The sequence below is a fragment of the Eubalaena glacialis genome, chromosome 16 (genome assembly GCF_028564815.1).
Source record: "Eubalaena glacialis isolate mEubGla1 chromosome 16, mEubGla1.1.hap2.+ XY, whole genome shotgun sequence".
NCBI classification, from domain to species: domain Eukaryota; kingdom Metazoa; phylum Chordata; class Mammalia; order Artiodactyla; family Balaenidae; genus Eubalaena; species Eubalaena glacialis.
In genome coordinates this window covers 10,024,997-10,043,536 of record NC_083731.1, presented here as the reverse complement: position 1 = coordinate 10,043,536, position 18,540 = coordinate 10,024,997, and the positions used below count along the sequence as shown (strand labels likewise).

Below are 18,540 nucleotides of genomic sequence, written 5' to 3'. Positions count from 1 at the left end.
ACCTTCTCCCCAGATTGCTGGCCTCCTGACTAAAGCAACCTTTCCTTTCCCACCAACACTTGTATCTCAAGTATTGGCTTTTTTTTTTTTTTTTTTCGAGTATTGGCTTTTATTTGGCACCTATTTGGCACCCAACATGGGGCTGGAGCCCATGACCTTGAGATTAAGAGTCTCATGCTTTACTGACTGAGCTAGCCAGGGTCAGTAACATTAGGGATTATTTTCCTGCATGACTCTAACACTGGAGAGGATGGGAGAGTGGACAGAAGAGCAGGGCAAAGTAATCCCACCCAGTTACTTTTGGGTGGGATCAAGGAAGACTAAAGAAGAAAAGAAGAAAGTATTTATAATGATGTGTTATGGGGGGGGGTGGGATGAACTGGGAGATTGGGATTGATATATATACACTAATATGTATAAAATAGAACTAAGAAGAACCTGCTGTATATAAAAAAAATAATGTGTTATGGGCTTGTATAATCTTTACAGTTAGAAGAAGTTCACATACTTGACCTTCATAATGCGCCTATGGACTAGGTAAATTATGAAAATATATTCCCAGTTCAGAGCAGGGAACAAAAGATCACTGAAGACAAATAACTTGATTGAAGTGCTGGATTAGGAACCAGGTCTTCTGGACCTGTGCTGTCCACCATGGCAGCCACATGGGGTCAGTGAGCACTTGAAATGTGGCCAGTCTAAATTAAGATGTGCTGTCAATGTGAAATACGCACTCAAAGATTGAATACCAAAGAAAGGATGTAGCCTCACTCCTTCATAATTTTTACATTTCTGACATGTTGAAATGATAATATTTTGGAAATGGTAGGTTAAAAATGTATTATTAAATTAATGTCATCTCTTTCTTTTTTTATATCTTTTTTATATTTTAAATGTGGCTCCCAGAAAATTTAAAATAACATCCAGGCCACATTTTATTTCTATTGGACAACACGGCTCATGATCACAATCAAGTACACCTATGGCGTAGAGTCTGAGCTGAATGGAGGGTGGGGAGGCTGAACGCATTTTAGGCAGAACAATGAGAACTCAGGTGTTGAGATGGGGAATGATGGCTTTTGAGAAATGGCAGCCGGGTGTCTGGGAGAAAATAAGGCAGCAAAGTATCAGAGAATCATACTGTGAAACCCTAATTATAATGTAGTGGCACAGAAGCTACACTTCCACTCAGAGAACTGGGTTCAGGTCCTCTGATTCTGGCTTGTGTGTGAATTTAGGCAGGTCTCTTCATCTCTCGGTTTCCATTTCTCTCTCTCTCTGTCTCTCTTGTTTTTTATCCTTTGAGAAAATGAGGGTTAAACCAGAGGATCTTGAAGGACCTTCTCTTTCTGGCTTGCAGGCTCTAGGACTTTGAGGGGCCAGCTTTTGTCTGTGTGAAGAGTGCGGGTGTGTGCACACGTACACATGTATGTGTGTGTGTGTGGGTGCAAGCATGTCCGAGGGTCCATCACGGTCAAGGCTGAATTTTAGGGAGGTTAACCTGACCCTTGAGAGTAGGCTGACCTGGAGTGAGATGAGACTGGAAACAAGGTTACCTGAACTGAAATTACCAACTAAAATAAACTTTAGTGATGCGCTTACCAGTAGGGCAAAGTGAAGTACCACCCAGACAACGCCGAGTGACGTCACCAGAAGATCGTACCTATTTCTTCTGCTTTGCCAGAAGCCGGCAGGTGACATCGCTATGATCTTCATTGTAACCTGGGGAAAAACAATGAAGACAGTGAATTGAGGCTGAGTGTTCAGCATATATTTAAATGCACTAACCTGAGGCACATTATTTTTATAAAGGATGTAGAAACCAAAGAGAAGAATTTATTACTGATGTGTCTGTGTATATATGTAAATCCATATTCTCCACACTCTTTTCCCCTTTTTTTACGATAGCAAGTAAAATATCAGATAGTTCTGATAGCAAGACATTTTTCTTCCTCAAGTAAAAGACCATAGATTTTGGGAAACATCAACCGGTACAGGGTAAAATAAAAATCTGCTTGCATTTCCAAGAAAATTGCACTGGAAAGCAATGTGATGTGGACCACATATTAAAATAATCTTGTCTGGGCCAACTCCCTCTGCCACCACATTGAAATTTGAGTCCCTGAATTACAGTGGTTTGTGCCGTTTGCTGTAAATATTTGAACTCACATAACTAGACAGGCCAACATTCAGATACAACATCAACAGCAGTTAGTAATTCTTGCAGTTAGAAAAATGGAAATATAAAGTGAAGTCTTTGTTCAAGCGAAGCAGAACAGCCTGAAAAGGAAATATACTAAGAGCATGCCATTCTGTTCCCCGAAAAGGACTTCAAAAGCAACGGAACGCAGAGGTGAAAGGAAGTGCCATCGAAGGAGGACGCTGTTTTGTTTAAAATGTGCACTGCAGCCCCCAGCACCAGTTGACTCATTACTGTACCTCTAGAACAAAGATGAACGTGAAAACAACCGACATGGTTGCCAAAGGAACAGTCACTGGGTCCTCGACGTCCCACTGTAAGAGAAAGAGCACACAGGTCTGTGCCTGCATCCATCGACACAGAAAGACTTTCCCCTCTTCCACCCATCTGAACATGATTGTGAATTTAAATTTTTTATAAATGTAGACTGTGAGTGGACATGGCTGCTTGCAATGTTCTTGGACCCACCGATGAATAAAAAATTCATTCCCAGGGTGTTAGGGTGAAATAAAGTACCTTGACGGACAGCAACACCGACTGGGCCAGGACGAGTAATGCAATTGTCCTCTTAAAAAATGGATGCTGGGTTATGTCATACATCTTAGCTCTAAAACCATCGTTATCTGAAAAGAAAGGTTTAGGCAAGGGCATTTCAGACATCGGTCACATTTACGTTTTGCCTTTCATTTTCTTTAATGCTCGTCTTAAAACCCATTACATTTTTTTTTTCTCCTACAGTTCAATCTACTGTGAAGTGTCTTGCAGGAATGGCTGGGTCTGAATATTTAAGACGACGGTGCATGACACCGTCTGCATTGGAAGGAGAATCGCATCATTCAATTTCTGTCAGTTTAATACATTTCACTCATATGTTTAAAAGGCAAGCACAAATATATTTATTTAACAATTCATTTTTTCATTAAGGCTTATCCTGAGAGCACTGAAGCACGGCCTTTGGGTGGTTGATTTTAATAGCCTATGGAGAGATCTGTAGTTTGGAGCCTGTTTTTATATTAACTTCTGCACAATCGCCTAATGGCCTCATGATGATTATTTTAATTGAAATCTTAGACTCCTGGGGAATCATGAACACTAGGGCCCAACATGAATAAAATCAGAGCATCTTTGATACCCGGGCGAGGTGGTAGATGAAGAGGCTGTGCTATCTTCAGGCGGCTCTTCAAATCTTCCCATCTTCTCTGATCTACAGTCAGCAGAGCCGTCCCCTTAATAAACAAAGGAAAACAGAGAAAGACCTTTTGTCATGTGCTCCACACCAAGGACATCGCAAATGGGCTGCTGACACAAACAGGACTAATGTGGGTTTAAAACAAAGATATTCTTCCAATACCATGGTGGTTCGATAAACAGGGTCAGAATTCTCAAACGTGGTCTTGAGAGAAGTTCCAGAAAAGAGGGCCGGGGGTTCAGAGAAGATTCAGCAGCCTTCAGTTGGCATCTTTGAACATGTATAATATTCAGGTTTGGGAAAAATCTAAAGAAGGTTTTCTACATGATTAGATTTTCTAAAAGAGATACTCTAACAGTGGTTAGTTTCCTTTCATAGTAGAAAAAACTGCAGCAAAATGATAGCTTATCAATGCTGCTGCTTCTGGTTAAGGCTATTGTGTCTTTTTAGAAATCATTCTGTTACATGCAATCGTGAAATTATTTTTAAGTGGTATGAGGTCAGAGAATTGCATATTTAAGAAATTTGTGCTGTGACAATCGGTTAAATGAGATCAGATATTCTTTGTTATATAATAGAGTGCATCATTAAAATGCACTTGAATATATTACATTTCATTACATTATATTACAAAGGCAGAAATATAATTTAAGAAACTGGAGAAAAACCACCTCCCCTCTCCCATCCTGCCTTTCCTGACACACAGCTAACTATCTTTCAGGGGTACATCCTCCTCACTGTGTTTTCAGACTTTTGCTGCTTATGTATATATAAATATATAAGAATGTGTTTGTTTTTAATTTTATAAATTTCTGTAATGGTATCCAACATGTGGCAATTTACGCAGTTTGTTTTTTACTATTATTTTTTTTTGGCCGCACCCCGCGGCTTGCAGGATTTTAGTTCCTCGACCAAGGATCGAACCCAGACCCCTGCAGTGGAAGCACAGAGTCCTGACCACTGGACCACCAGGGAAGTCCCCAGTTTGTTTGTTTTCATCTTCACTGAAAATTACATTTTCCATACAACTAGATACCAGATCTGATTAGTTTTTTAACTGATCACACAGTATCCCACTGTACAGATATGTCAGAAGTTCTCATTTTAGGTTTATGGACTATAAACAATGCTACAATAAACACACAGGTACTGTCTCATGGTAAACATCTTGCTCTGTGGTAAATCTCTAGGAAAGGAACTGCTGGGGTCTAGGAGTTTACACATTTCCACACTTACCAGAGATTTCCAAGGTGCTATCCAAAGAGCAATAACCAAGAAAATTGGTTTCATTCTACAAGTGTTCCCATTTCCTTATATTCTTGCCAATACTTGATCCTATCAGACATTTTAATTTGGTCATTTGATGGGTGTGAAATGTATCTGATTTAGTTTTAATATTAATGAGACGAAACATTTTCAGTGTGTATACAAGGTGATTCCTGTGTGTTCCTTTGTGAATTGCCTGTTCATATTCTTTGCTCATTTTTGTATTTGGATATTTACTTTTTGATGTTTTGTAGAAATTCTTAATATGTTCTGGATACTAATATTTTGTCAGTTATGTGAGTTGTAAGTATTTTCTCTTAGTCTTAGCTTGCTTTTTTTTTTTTTAATTTTGCTTAGTGTGTCTTTTATCATTCAGAAACTTTTCCTTTTAATGTAATCTGACTTATAATTTTTTTTCTTTATGGATTTCACTTTGTGGTTAATGTCAAGAACTCTACAGCTACTCCAGGGTCAAAAACACATTCTCCATGGTTTAAAAATGGTTTAAAATTTGCTTTTCATAGCTGAGTCTTTCATTCATCTGGAATTCATTCTTGAGTATGCTGTAAGGTAGAAATGTCAGTTTAATTTCTGAGATCTAGACAATCAATGAATTATCCCAGCACCACTATGGATGGTCTCATCTTCGCCACTGACTTGTTGTGCTACTTCTGTTTCATATACACATGGGTCCCTCCTAGGGCTTTCTGTTCTATTCTGTAAGCCTAACTTTCTATCCCTGTAACAATGATGGCACTATTATACTTACCATAGCTTGTTTTTCCGCATTTTTGTTCATGCTCACCCCTGTAAGAGTCTTATCAATCTAATTTATTTCAACAAACCAGTTTTTCTCATTCTTGAGCTTTTCTATAAGTTACTTTATTTTCTATATCACTAATTTCTGTTCTTTTATCTTTGTTATTTTCTTCCTCCCATTTTCTTCTATTTCACTTTGTTGCTCTGATTATAATTTATTGATTTGTGTATTTGGCATGTTAATCATCACTATTTGATTCTTCTCTAACATGTACACTTAAAAGCTATAAATTTCCATCTAATTACTGATTTATCTATACCTTGTGAGTTTTAATGTAATTTTTATCAATGATTTATCTAAATGCTTTGTGATTTTCTATTCTGATTTCTTCTGTAACTCAAAAATTACTTAGAATGCTGTCTTAATATTTCCAAATTATGGGGAATTTTTTGCTATCTTTTAAAATTATGATAGAGAACATGTGTACATTATCAATTCTTTGGTAATTATTGTTTTATGACTTTGTAGATGATACATTTTGTACTTGAAAGTAATACATAGTCTCAAATTGTCAGAGTCAGAGATCTTTATATGTCCATTGGACCAAATGTTTTCATCGTGTCAAATCTAACATGTACTTTTTGTTCTGATTTATGAGTTTCTTAGAGAAATACATTACTACCTATCTTTCATCAGATTTTGGATTTGCTAGCTTTTTAAAATAATTTGGTTAAATATTGCTTTGCTTTGTACATTTTGAGATTCAGGAATTCTATATTCTTGTGGTCATTAGTTTCTTTTGTCATTATTTAATTACACTGTTTATTCCTAATAATGAGTTTTGTTTTAAATTAATTTTTTCTATATTAATAATGCTAAACCACTTTTTCTCACTAACTGCAAACAAATACTTTTCTCTGAACATAGAGACATGAGTATCATTCCTTTATTAAACAAAACTAGATATTTTTGAAGGTTGAACTCTGAAAGGATCCGAAAGAATAATAAGCATGGTGGTATCATCTGACCATTAATATATGAAAACCTCTGAAAGTTTATTATTGTGAAATTAAGTTTATTAATCAAGCATATTATCTTATAGTAGGGAAATTTAAAAATATGTATTACTGGCATAGACTTTGAACTTTTAAACAGGCTTCCATTATCTAGGGAAGACATAATTTTGCATAATTCTGAATTGTGAAAACATTGCCTCCAAAGCTTACCTGTTGTCCATATCTTTAGATCTCTCTATTGCCTGTATATTTGGAAATCTATTTATATACCTTGGGAATGACCATTAGAATGTGAGCTCCATGAGGGTAGAAATCTTCATATGTTTAGTTTTTAGTTTATGTATTTAGTTCCTTATGTCCTCAGGGTCAAGAGCGTCTGGCACCTAGTAAGCCCTCAAAGAAATATGCTGAATGAGTGAATAAAAAAATGAATAAATGTGTTATATAGGAAGTATCTCATGCACGACCACCTAAAAAACTTGCCGAAAAAAATCTTTCCTAAAAGGTTCACATAATTTAGAAATTTATATCTCCAATGAACTGGTCATGTTTTTAATGCCTGTTACACAATTTCTTCCGCTCTTCCCCTTTCCCTAAGCACCCTTTTGAGCTAACATCCACACTCCCCTTTCTCAGGCCAAGAGGCCTCTTTCCTCCTTCCGAACAGCACTACGACCAGTGTTGTAAGCAGACCTCCTGTTATTCTTATTTCAGCCATTCCTCTAAGTTCGAGAGCTGCAATTAATTATGCACCTGCCTTCAGTTATGGGACGTTTTATGTTGTTTCATTTATGCTGCTGAATTGTGAGCTACCTTAGGACTGAATTCGTCTGAAATCAGATCTGCTCAGAGGGTCTGGGAAGGTGTTCTGAGCAAGCAGTACCTAAACTCTGCTAACTGACTGATTAGCTTCAGCCCGCGATCTGCAATTCCCAGTGTCTGCTCCATGGCATGGCTCAAAGGCATCTAAAAAGACCCATCTTCCTCTTTCCACGTGGTATTAAATTGAACACACTGTTGGGCTTAAAGAAACTCGTTTATGAATGTGTTAAAGTAAAACAGGGGGCTGGGCAATCTGATCTCTATTTTTCTTTCTCTCTCTAAATTCCATGTTTCTGTGAGTTGGAGTAGTGTTGGGGCCCAAAGAGGGGGATTTTCAACTCGAACCCTTTGAAAGGCAGAACCAAGTGACATCCTCATTAGGCACACATCAAAGGTGGCAATTGGCTGAGTAGCTGGTACCACACACTTGGAGCCTGGGGGGACGTGAATGAGACAGTGCCGTGTGCAGCTACACAAACCAAAGGGCCCGGCTATGAATGACACGGAGCAGCACGGCGCAATGCAGGCAAATCTAGCTTTAATTCAAGGCAGAGCATCGGGCGATGTTTTTATACCCTTGAATGACAGCAATGGGCACCACTTCTGAATCCTGGCCCCAGTTTCCACTCCTTATAAGCCCCACACAATGATTTCACCTCTGTAGTCTGCTTTTCCTTCAACTGTGCATTTCAGAGTTGTGAGAATAGAGAGGTGAGCGTGTAAAACCTCAGTGCATGATGCCAGAGGAAGACTGACCCTTACCCAACAGAGGGCGTCTCAGCCACGTCCAGAAGACCGACATCGAAAGTTTCTCCCGAGCTCTCTTTTTGACAGGAAACTACACTTGCTGTTTTCTATTTGTGAGCTCTTACACTGATCGTTAGAGCTGTTACGAACTCAGCATGCCGCCTGAATTCGTAAAGTATGCAAAGTTTTTATGCGAAATTAGAAAAATCTTTTTATCCCATGAATTAGGATTTTACAATTTCTACCGCAACCCTCACCCCCATCCCATCAAAATTCTGAGTTCACCTACTGAGTTACAAAGAAGCATCCAATTTACATTTAGTGAAAGGCATACTACCTGCGATCAGTGCATCGGTTTCAGCTACTGTATTTTAATAACTTGCTGCACATCCTTTCAATTTGAACAATAGGAGATGCGCTTTTCAGTCCTCGGCAAATTAATGACACCATTACCAAAAGAGGAAATTTAGCAAGAGAATTGTGCTCTGAAATAATGTGCCTGAAAGGCAGCAATGAGGTAGCTTGTAAAATAGTTATAGAGATTATTTACACTGGTCACTTTACAGTTTAATGCGATTTCACGCCGTGTGTGGAAAAGGGAACTCAAAGTGAGCGGCTAGGAAAGAATAAACGCTGCGGAATTCAAACCAAGAATTCTTACCTTGTTTTCATTGAAATTAGCAATAACTACTCCAACAAAAAGGGTCAGTCCAATCATGCAACCCAGGAATACAAAAACATGAATATAGATTCCATGCATCTGTATAAATGAAAAATACGGTTATTCATCAAAGCCAATGAAAGCAGCTGTGGTAACATTCAAAGGATTCCAGTGCGTGCTTACCGGACCCACACGATGAATAATAACATCCCTCACTTCCACCCAGCCTTTCAAGGAGAGAACTTCAAACAATGCCAGCATAGCATTGCCCACATTGTCAAAATTAAAGTTCCGAGGATTCGCCCTGCAAGTCAGAAAGAGGAATGTTCCGTGGAATTCCAGGGAGAAGCACCCGAAGGCAATATCTATAACTCTTTCCAATCTTGGGTGCAAAGCATAGGTGGCACTTGGAAGGTAGGTTAGATGGCATTTGTTTGCTAACTCATAAGAATGCATCGATGTGTTAGAATTTATTAATTATGCAGTTAATTACTAGGCAATAATGGGGTGTTCTCAATCGAAAACAGTAAAATGCTATGTCCCTCGACTTCTAGCTCCAGAGGTTCTGCAGCGTCTCTGGCTGGTCCTGATTAGCATACCGAGGACTTTCTGGTTAGAACTTGTGCAGGAGATTCTTACAAAGGGGCATTGGAGTTTGGATGTGAATTTTGAAATGGTTTTACATTAGAAAACCTTCCTAAAGGCATGAATTATAAATCCTGGTGTTAGTACAGAAAGTGTAAAATGAGTAGAATTTGGCCACTTTATTTTATTCTGTGTCATCACGTGAGCAGCGTGCTGTGACCTAGTGATGCTTTAGAGGTTCCTGAGGTGGCACATACCCTACGTGTCTCCAGATCACCCCCTCCCAGGTGGATTTTTTTCTCTCATTAACTCCAAATGTTCTCAACGGATACTTCTTGTAGACCCCAGTGTATAGTGTGCTGCCTACCGCACAGTTAACTCCTGAGTTCTAAAACATTTTGGACCCTCTATTTTTGGGGGGTCAGGGGATGTCTCATTTCTTGTTTTTCTGACACGTGTATACTTTTTTCTTTCCACTAACATCTTTCTACTACACTGCATCTCCCCTAGTCATTATAGGTCTTAGCTCACATATTTGTTAACAGAAGATTTCAGTGTCTTTTTTTTTAATCCCCCTTTTCTGAGGCTATTTTAAATAATTAAAAGATTTAGACAACCACATGCTGGAAAATCATGACTATCACCACATTTCCTGAATTTGATGACGTGAGCTCAGGATTATTGACTAGAGTAGGCCTACTGAAGCCTAGCTAAATTATATTTTGATAATTTTTTTTTCTTGCTAGCACATTTATCAAAAGTTAACCTTCATAGGAGCCAACATTCTAGGGGGAATCCGGTTTAGTATTTTTCTACCACCTTTTATGGTTTTCAAAACTAGAGACTATCATGAGATATACTTTTATAAGTTTTCTTTTTTTAATACTAAATATGTGGGAATCTAATAAGAAAACATAAAACTGAGACTGACTTGTTTTTAAAGGTTTAAAGCTGATTGGTAGAAATGTTTTCTATATACTAAAAAAGCCCCACTCAGGTATTAATATTTAGGGATTCTGATTTATATTTTTTAAGTATGAAAGACAAGCATATTCTCTTGGATTTTTCCAACAATCTTTCCTTTTGGGGGTTTCAATTAAATTTAATATATTTTACAGCAGACAGACTCTGTAAGGATGCTACAGATGCCACAATTTTCTTGAATAAGGATTTTTTTTTAAACCAAGTGAGTCAGCTCTCAGATCTGATGTTGAACTTTCTTACCCATCCATTTTCTTTATGTAAAAGTGCTTTTTTTAGCTGAATTTGCAGCAACCCAAACTATTCTCATGTTCCACATCCTTTAGAAGTTAGAATATGTTAAAATACACTTTCAGGCTAAAGCAAGAAAAGTAAAATGGAGAATCATAGACTTAAATTGCTGGAAGAATATACCACATTAAAAGTCTCAGTTTTAATCATATTGGATATGTTTATGCTTTGTTCATGATACTAAAATTGGAAAGTTTGAAACTTTACCAATAACTACAGAGGACTTCAACAAATCCCAAACACAATCCAATATTGTCATTTTTCCTGTTGGCCTCCCTTGATCTGGAAGGCTATTTAAATAGTATCTTTTCTGGTTAATTTTTAAAAGATTACAATCTTGTCTATCCAATTCAGAAAAATGAAGAATCAGTTCTGACCTCACAATCTGAGTTTTCTACCTCCCAGTGACAAGTGCTCCAGGGACCCCAGGTCATGATAAGGAGAGCTGCTTCTCCTCTGGGAAGATGGGGGTGCCATGGAGGAGAGGAATCTAGCCTCTGCCCTGGGATGTGGAAATGCAGGGGATGACATGGTCCAAGATGGTACCCTGTATCTTACACAGCTCTGCCATCTAAAGAAATCAGAAACTAGTATTTTCTGGAAGGCAGACTGCTTTTTGCCTCACGCTTTGGTAATAGCAATTTGAGTTTCCACAGCCTGCAACAATCTTACCTCTGCCTGGCCCCTCACTCTCACCTGCCCGTGGCTCCTCCCCCTTTCACCTGCTTAATTCCTATTCACCCTTCAAGAGTTAACTGGGTGTCTTCTCCTCTAGGTCCTTCTCCCTGGTCCAGTCATTGTTTGGATTAGGAGCCTCTCTCCTGCGTGTACCACTGAACCCTTTGCCTCTCCGTACCCTAGAATCAGAGGCTGATACATCACGGAGCAAAAGAAACTTAAGGGTAAGCCTCAGGGCCCCTCCCTGACCCAGGTCCCTTCCAAGACTCAGGAAGGGGCCTAGGAGTGAGCTCACATAGTCATATGTTTCTGTTAAACTTAAAAAAGCAAAGTAGTTTTATATTCTTTTTCTTAGAGAGCGTACCCAAATTGTTTGAGCCTTAGATTCGACAAAAAAAATCTGATCTCTTTCTGCCTAGAATGTATCACAGTGTAATTTGAAATTACCTAGAGGTAAGCTTCTGGTGAACTTCAAGTGAGTCTAGGGGCTTATTTATGTAGCATTAAAACTTCAGCATATTGTATTAAATTATTTTAAATTTTATTTTCTGTTCTTCATTGGACTTCTAGCTCTTAGGGGTCAGAGGCCATAGCTTGTTCGCAGTGACAGCATAATTCCTGGCGAACAGTAAACACTTAGTAAATATATTTATTGTAAAACTGAATGCTTTGTTGATTTCTCTCCCATGCATTTCCTTTTCCTAAATCCCAGACCTCTGCTTAAGACAAAACACACAATATGTATAATATATGATATGTTTAATCCTTTTTACCAAGGTAATTTTTATCTCATCAAGTCTGAGTGATTCGGAAGAAAATGAATGTATTCATCTGAAGAGAGAATGCAGAAGCCAGATTGTCTCCTGAATTAGCTAGTGCATATTTATGTCCTAATTATAATTATCAGAGCATTCCTCTAGGCTAATTCCCAGATATAAGTTATTTTCTTAATCATAAATTAGCCAATATAAAATTACAAAATTTTCAGCTGCTAACTCTTGACAAGATTATTAGAGAAACAAAATGTGAAAATTATCATGGTTACAGTTGACATTTATTTGATGAAAGATTTGTATTTCACTAAAACTAACCCAAGTCACAATATTCTGAACAAATGGGAAAAGCTATTGTGATAACGTTCAAGTGATGTCCCTCTGTTTGCTTATGCTTTTAAAATGTCATTGAACTTGAAGTCCTTAATAATAGCTTCCATAAAACATTACATTTCAATTAGCTGATTTTAAAATCTTAGAGAGCTGGTTTTATGGAACACGTGGAACGCCATAGGGTACAACCGGAAACAGCTTACTCTCCTCCTAATGCTACCTTCCAGTGCATTCTACTCCCTTCCTGACACCTTGGGGAGAGCCCAGAGCTTTTCAGTATATAGTCAGCCTCATTCTAAAATGCCCACTCCATTCAAACCTATACCAGGATCCCACCCTCAGCAGCTCAAGCCTGACCCGTGGTCTGAGGAGGGAAAAAGAGTGTCAGCCACTCTGGTCCACTCCTCCTCTTGGTGACTGCCTGGGTCTTACAAGAAGGGGTGGGATGCAGCTGGGGTTCGAGACATCACATCTTGTGTGTCTGACTCTGCTGGACTGTGGCCATTGGCGCTCTCCTCACAGCAGCCGTTGTTCTTTCACAGAGCTCATTTTGGTGTTCCCAAGAAACACTCCATGTTTGAACAGTGTTTCTAGCTTCTGTGAACTTGGCACTTGAGCATCTGTCCCACATACAGACGCTGGACGCACTTTGTTCTGGACACCCGATAAGATGCCTGAGTCACCCTTCCTGGCCTCGTGCCTCCCTCGTCCTCCTCCCCGCCTCAAGACGAGCCCTTTTCAGGGTGTGCTTTTCAAATACAAACCAACCAACCCAGAGTCCAGCCCCCCACCAATCACCTCCTCTATCAGGCTTTCACACTCTGGGCCACCATCCACCTGCCCTAATCACCCCAGTGCCAGGTACCAGACCACAATGGATGGCCTCTATGCTCTAGAGCCCATTAAAATTATTCAAACTAGCCATCCCTAAGCCTGCTTGCCCTGCCTCACCCGTTCCTTCCCAGGGAAACCACAGTAAAGGCTCTTGGCCCCAGCTCTCCCCACCTCTCCGCCTGCTGATTCACCCTGGTGCTTCCCCAGGTGGTCCCCCGTGCAGTGGCATGCCCCCTCCTCTTGGGAACGATGAGTAACAAACTATCTTTTCAGTGGTAATCCTCTCGATCTGTTGGCTTTACTGTACCTCACATTTCCTATGGCTACACTCCCCAGCATGAGGATGCCCCAGTGTGCTCTTCCTGCCGTGAGTGTAGCCTCTAGGTGATTCTCAGCTCCTACTCCCGGAAACGTTCCCACAGCTTCTTCCCATAGGGGCACCCTGTCCCCAGCACACAGCCCTTTGCAGCAGGGTTCCAACAAGAAGGCTCAGGTCAGGTGGCCCTTGGCAGGGATGACGTGGCCCTCCAGAAACAGCAGATCACCCCGTCTTCCCAGATGATGAGGAGCAGCTTGCCCACAAGAGCCTCTCTTCTTGCCTTGCCAAACTCTGATATCAACTGGTCCTTCCAGGGGTCCTCATATGAATGGGAGAAGCACCGTCCACCTTTCCCCACAGTGAAGGGGGCGTGATGCCATAGCACTCTCTGCTCTTGACTTCATTCACTACCATGATGTTATCTTTGAATGCAGTGTTTTCTTTTACAGGAGCTGGGTGACGGATGATGTTTGAGTAAGTTCTGATGGGATTGGTTTAGTTGGCCTCTTTAGAATGTCAGGATACTTTAATCTCCCCTTGACCTCAACTTTGAGACTTTAGACAAAATTCCAAAAAATTTTGGAAAAAAAAATTGATGTCCTGATATAAGTAAATTATTTACGGTATAATAATGAGTTTTAATCTCACAACAAAATAAACATTTTATGCTTCTTTAATTTTTTATTGTAACGTAAATTAGACTGCTTTTCTAGTTAACACTGGGATAAAGATATTCCCATGTGTTATATACTTCTCTACCCATGCTCAAGCCTCACATCCAAAATTAATCTTTTTTCCATAGTTCTTTGGTATTAAAAGAAAACCAATATAAATTGTATTGAATTGTTTATGAAAGTGAATTTCACATTAGAGAAATGCCAAAGCAGGTAACAACGAGTCCTAAGGGTACAACTGGGTGAAATGCTATTCCTTTTAAAGAGTTTTGACATTTAGTAGAGAACATCAATTGTGACAAAAGCAGAGCAGTTTCTGTGGTTCACTCATTATTCTAAGAGGTAAAAAATGAAATAAAAAGAAAACAGATAACGATTTAAAAGGACAAATGAAGCTGATGGAACACTCTGTGCATCAGTGAAGCAGATTGAGAGATTTTATTCATAGTCATTAGGGAAATGGTTGAGAAAGAAGGTACCAGGTACTTCTGGCTTTGATGTGAATGCTTTAAAAACTTATTTAAAAAAAATTTTTTTAAAGAGGCAGTTAGATAAAATCAATTGTGTTACTACTGATTATTCCCTTCCAGGATTTCAATAACAAAATCCTTCAATGTAAATGGGTTTTAAAATTGAAATAGTTTTATGATTTAGGCTTCTCTACAACTGTTATGAGGACATCAGATCTTCCTTAAAGATATAAAGTCAGTAGGAGTTTAGTTTTAATTTGATTAAAATTGTTAAAATGTTTAAAAATTGGTTTAAAAGTTGAATTAAAATTTGATTAAAAATTGATAGAAAATCTTTTTTCTTTTAAGCCTCACTAATTTTTATTCTAAAAAATTTTTATTTATTTTTATTGAAGTATAGTTGATTTACAACGTTGTGTTAGTTTCAGGTATACAGCAAAGTGCTTCAGCTATATATATATATACACACACACACACATATACATGCTTCAGCTGTATATACATATATATATACACACATATACATACATATGTATATGTATATATATAAAAATTCTTTTATATATATATTTATTTATATATATATATAAATTCATATATATATATATATAAATTCTTTTTCAGATTCTTTTCCATTATGGTTTATTACAGGATACTGAATGTAGTTCCCTGTGCTATACAGTAGGATTTTATTTTTTATCTATTTGATATGTAGTATTTTGTATCTGCTAATCCCATACTCCTAATTTATCCCCCCCCATCCCCTTTCCCCTTTGGTAACCATAAGTTTGTTTTCTATATCTGTGAGCCTTTTTCTGTTTTTTAAATAAGTTCATTTGTATCAATTTTTTTTTAGATTCCACATATAAGCAATATATGATATTTGTCTTTGTCTGACTTACTTCACTTAGTATGATAATCTCTAGGTCCATTCATGTTGCGGCAAATGGCATTATTTCACTCTTTTTTTATAAGCCTCACTAATTTTTAAAACCATGTGAGTCCAGATACATACGTTAAAGGATTAGAAAAATACTGCAGTGATATTTCATTAGTTTCATGAAGCAACCCTGGGACTCAGTGTACCACCTCCTCTCTTATTTATCTTATTTCTTTTATTTTTGCATCCTATTGTAATTCAGTGCCTTGCCTTGCATTACTTAAAATTATTTTAAGTAATTCTAGCAGAACTACTTTTAGTTGCATGCCATATTACACTGCTTTAAAACCTTATACTATATATACTTATATAGAACATGGATGGACCATGAAGGCCCATTATGCTAAGTGAATAAGTCAGACAGAGAAAGACGAATACTGTATAATCTCACTTGTGTGTGTAATCTAAAAAAACAAAACAAAACAAAAACAAAAGCAAAACTCCCCCGACTAAACTCATAGAAAAAGAGATTAGATTTGTGTTTACCAGAGGTGGGGGGAGGAGAGGAAGTGGAGGAAGGTGGTCAAAGGTACAAACTTCCAGTTATAACACAAATAAATACTAGGGATGTAATGTACAACATAGGGACTATAGTTAACACTGCTGTGTGATACACAGAAAAGGTGTTAAGAGAATAGAGTTCTCATCACGAGGAGAATTTTTTTTCTTTTCTTTCAACTGGACCTATATGAGGTGATAGTTGTTAACTAAACCTATTGTGATAATCATTTTACAATATATGTAAATTGAACCATCATGCTGTTTGCCTTAAACTTATACAGTGATATATGGCAATTATTTCACAATAAAACTGGGGAAAAAACCCTTATACTGACAAATATAGCATTCTTCAGGATATTTTTCTGATATGCTTACCAAACACGGGGCACCCAAAATCCAGGTTTTTTCTCTCCAGGTCTTAATTTTAAATTTAAGTTCTTGGACACACTTACATTAATTCTGAATATTCCATTACAATCTTCCTAAAACAGAAAAAAAATAAATAAATAAAAGGAGGAGGAAAAGAACCTGGTCAGAAAATGAAGTCAGAAAAGATCAAAGAAACATTTTTTACATAGAACGACGGAGGTCTTTTATATAACAGCAGAGATGTGCATAGCTACTCAGCAAATAGTAACAAAGACTTCAGAGATAAGCAGGTGAAAGTTGATGCTGAAAATGTTAGTAAGTGGGCAAAGGATATGAACTGACATTCCTCCAAGGGAGAGATACAAATAGCCAATGAGCACATGGAAAGATGCTCAGCATCATTAGTCATCAGGGAAATGCAAATCAATAGCACAATGGGATACCACTTCCAACTCACTAAGAAGGCTCTAATCAAGAAGTCAAATAGCAAGCTTTGACAAGGATGTGCAGAAATCTTAATCCTCATACTAGAATCCTCATACACTGCTGGTGGGAATGGAAAATGGTGCAGCCACTTTGGAAAATAGTGTGGCAGGTCCTTAAATAATTAAAGAGTTACCACAGGACGCAGCAATTCTTCTCCTAGGTATCTACCCAAGAGAAATGAAACATATATTCACATGGAAATTTGTACATGAATGTTTATATCATTATTATTATAAATAGCATTATTTACAATAGCTCAAAGGTGGAAACAATTCAAATGTCCGTCAATCAACAAATACACAAACAAAATGTGGTCTATCCATACTGTGGAATATTATTCAGCCATAAAAATAATGAAGTACTGACACATGCTACAACATGGATGAACCTTGAAGATATTATGCTAAGTGAAAAAGCCAGCCATCGAACACCACATATTATATGATTCCAACTGGAGACATGGCACCAACAACTCAAGTTTCATGGCCTTTAAATGTGAGCTGTGAGATCCAGATGTTGGGGTATCTAGTTTCCCCTTTTCCTTGGGTTTGTCTCTTCTTTTATAAAGGTAAACTGAAGTATCCCCTTCATCCACATGACACGCTTGGCTTTGGCCTCTTATGTTAGGACTAGAAAAGAATTCGTCCAAATACAAAGACACGGGCCACTTCTCACTACGCCAATTTTTTTTGCAATTATTCTGCTTGCTCCTGATGGGCTTTTGATGGCTAAGTTTTCTTAGACTTTCCTTATGAGCTTCCCACAGAGACCTCATTGTTCTGTGGAAAAGAATAAATGCCTCATGGTATCTGTATGTCTGTCCGTCCACCGTGTGCCCTCCGTCCCCTATACAAGTCATTACTCTTTAGCTTGGGCTGGGTATGAGCAGATAGTCTAAAATCACAAGGCTCTTAGGCCATTATTACTCCCCTGCGTCATCCACTATTCCTACGAGGCTTCACCTTGAAATGTTGTTATTATCTTTCTGGCCTCTATTCAGGATGGACCTAAAATAACCCTGCTTTCCTTACATAAGCTTGTGGACTAATGCATCAGCTCATTATTACTGCCTTCATTTAGCTCCCTTGGTACACCATGACCTTTATAGCGTGTTCCTTGCATGTCTTGTCAGGTTTATCAAAATTCCTGGAACCTCTGGGAAGGGGAGTTAAAGGAAGCAGCGACCCGGGCGATACCTTGTGAAATAGCGTAAGGTCTGCCCATCCTAAGTTTGTCTCTTCTGCTCTGCCTCTTCCTGAAAAATCTCATTATTAACATGACTGATAATATATTTTGACTGGACAAAGATGTTACCTGTATTTTCTAAAAATTTGAGAGCTACTAAGCTTTATAATTAGAAGCCTCAAAATGTAGGAATGTCATAGTAGTATAAAATTTATATTAGACAGCCATATTTGCTGGAAATACGGGAATAAGTGTTTTAGTTCAGCTCTGGTAGCCCTTTTGGAAACATGCATTTTAATGGGACTTAAGCATTATTTTACCTGGGTGGAAGAGGAAATGCTCTTGCTAGTTTTATACATCAGCAGAACTGGGTTCACTCCATTAACTTACTTGTAACATCAGGCAGGATTCTAAGAGAATGGGACAGTGGGCGATGCAGCAGAGATTGGCTAATTATTAA

General features: G+C 38.2%; 1 protein-coding gene across 1 annotated transcript in view; it reads right to left on the bottom strand.

Moving 5' to 3' along the window:
* The window catches only part of NALCN (sodium leak channel, non-selective), a 272,041-nt gene that overhangs the window by 19,050 nt on the left and 234,451 nt on the right, over positions 1–18,540 (bottom strand). Inside the window, 7 exon segments of the mRNA XM_061170618.1 lie at positions 1,603–1,722; positions 2,440–2,514; positions 2,717–2,823; positions 3,333–3,426; positions 8,662–8,760; positions 8,845–8,965; positions 16,416–16,522. Coding sequence (XP_061026601.1) covers positions 1,603–1,722; positions 2,440–2,514; positions 2,717–2,823; positions 3,333–3,426; positions 8,662–8,760; positions 8,845–8,965; positions 16,416–16,522 — 723 coding nt within the window.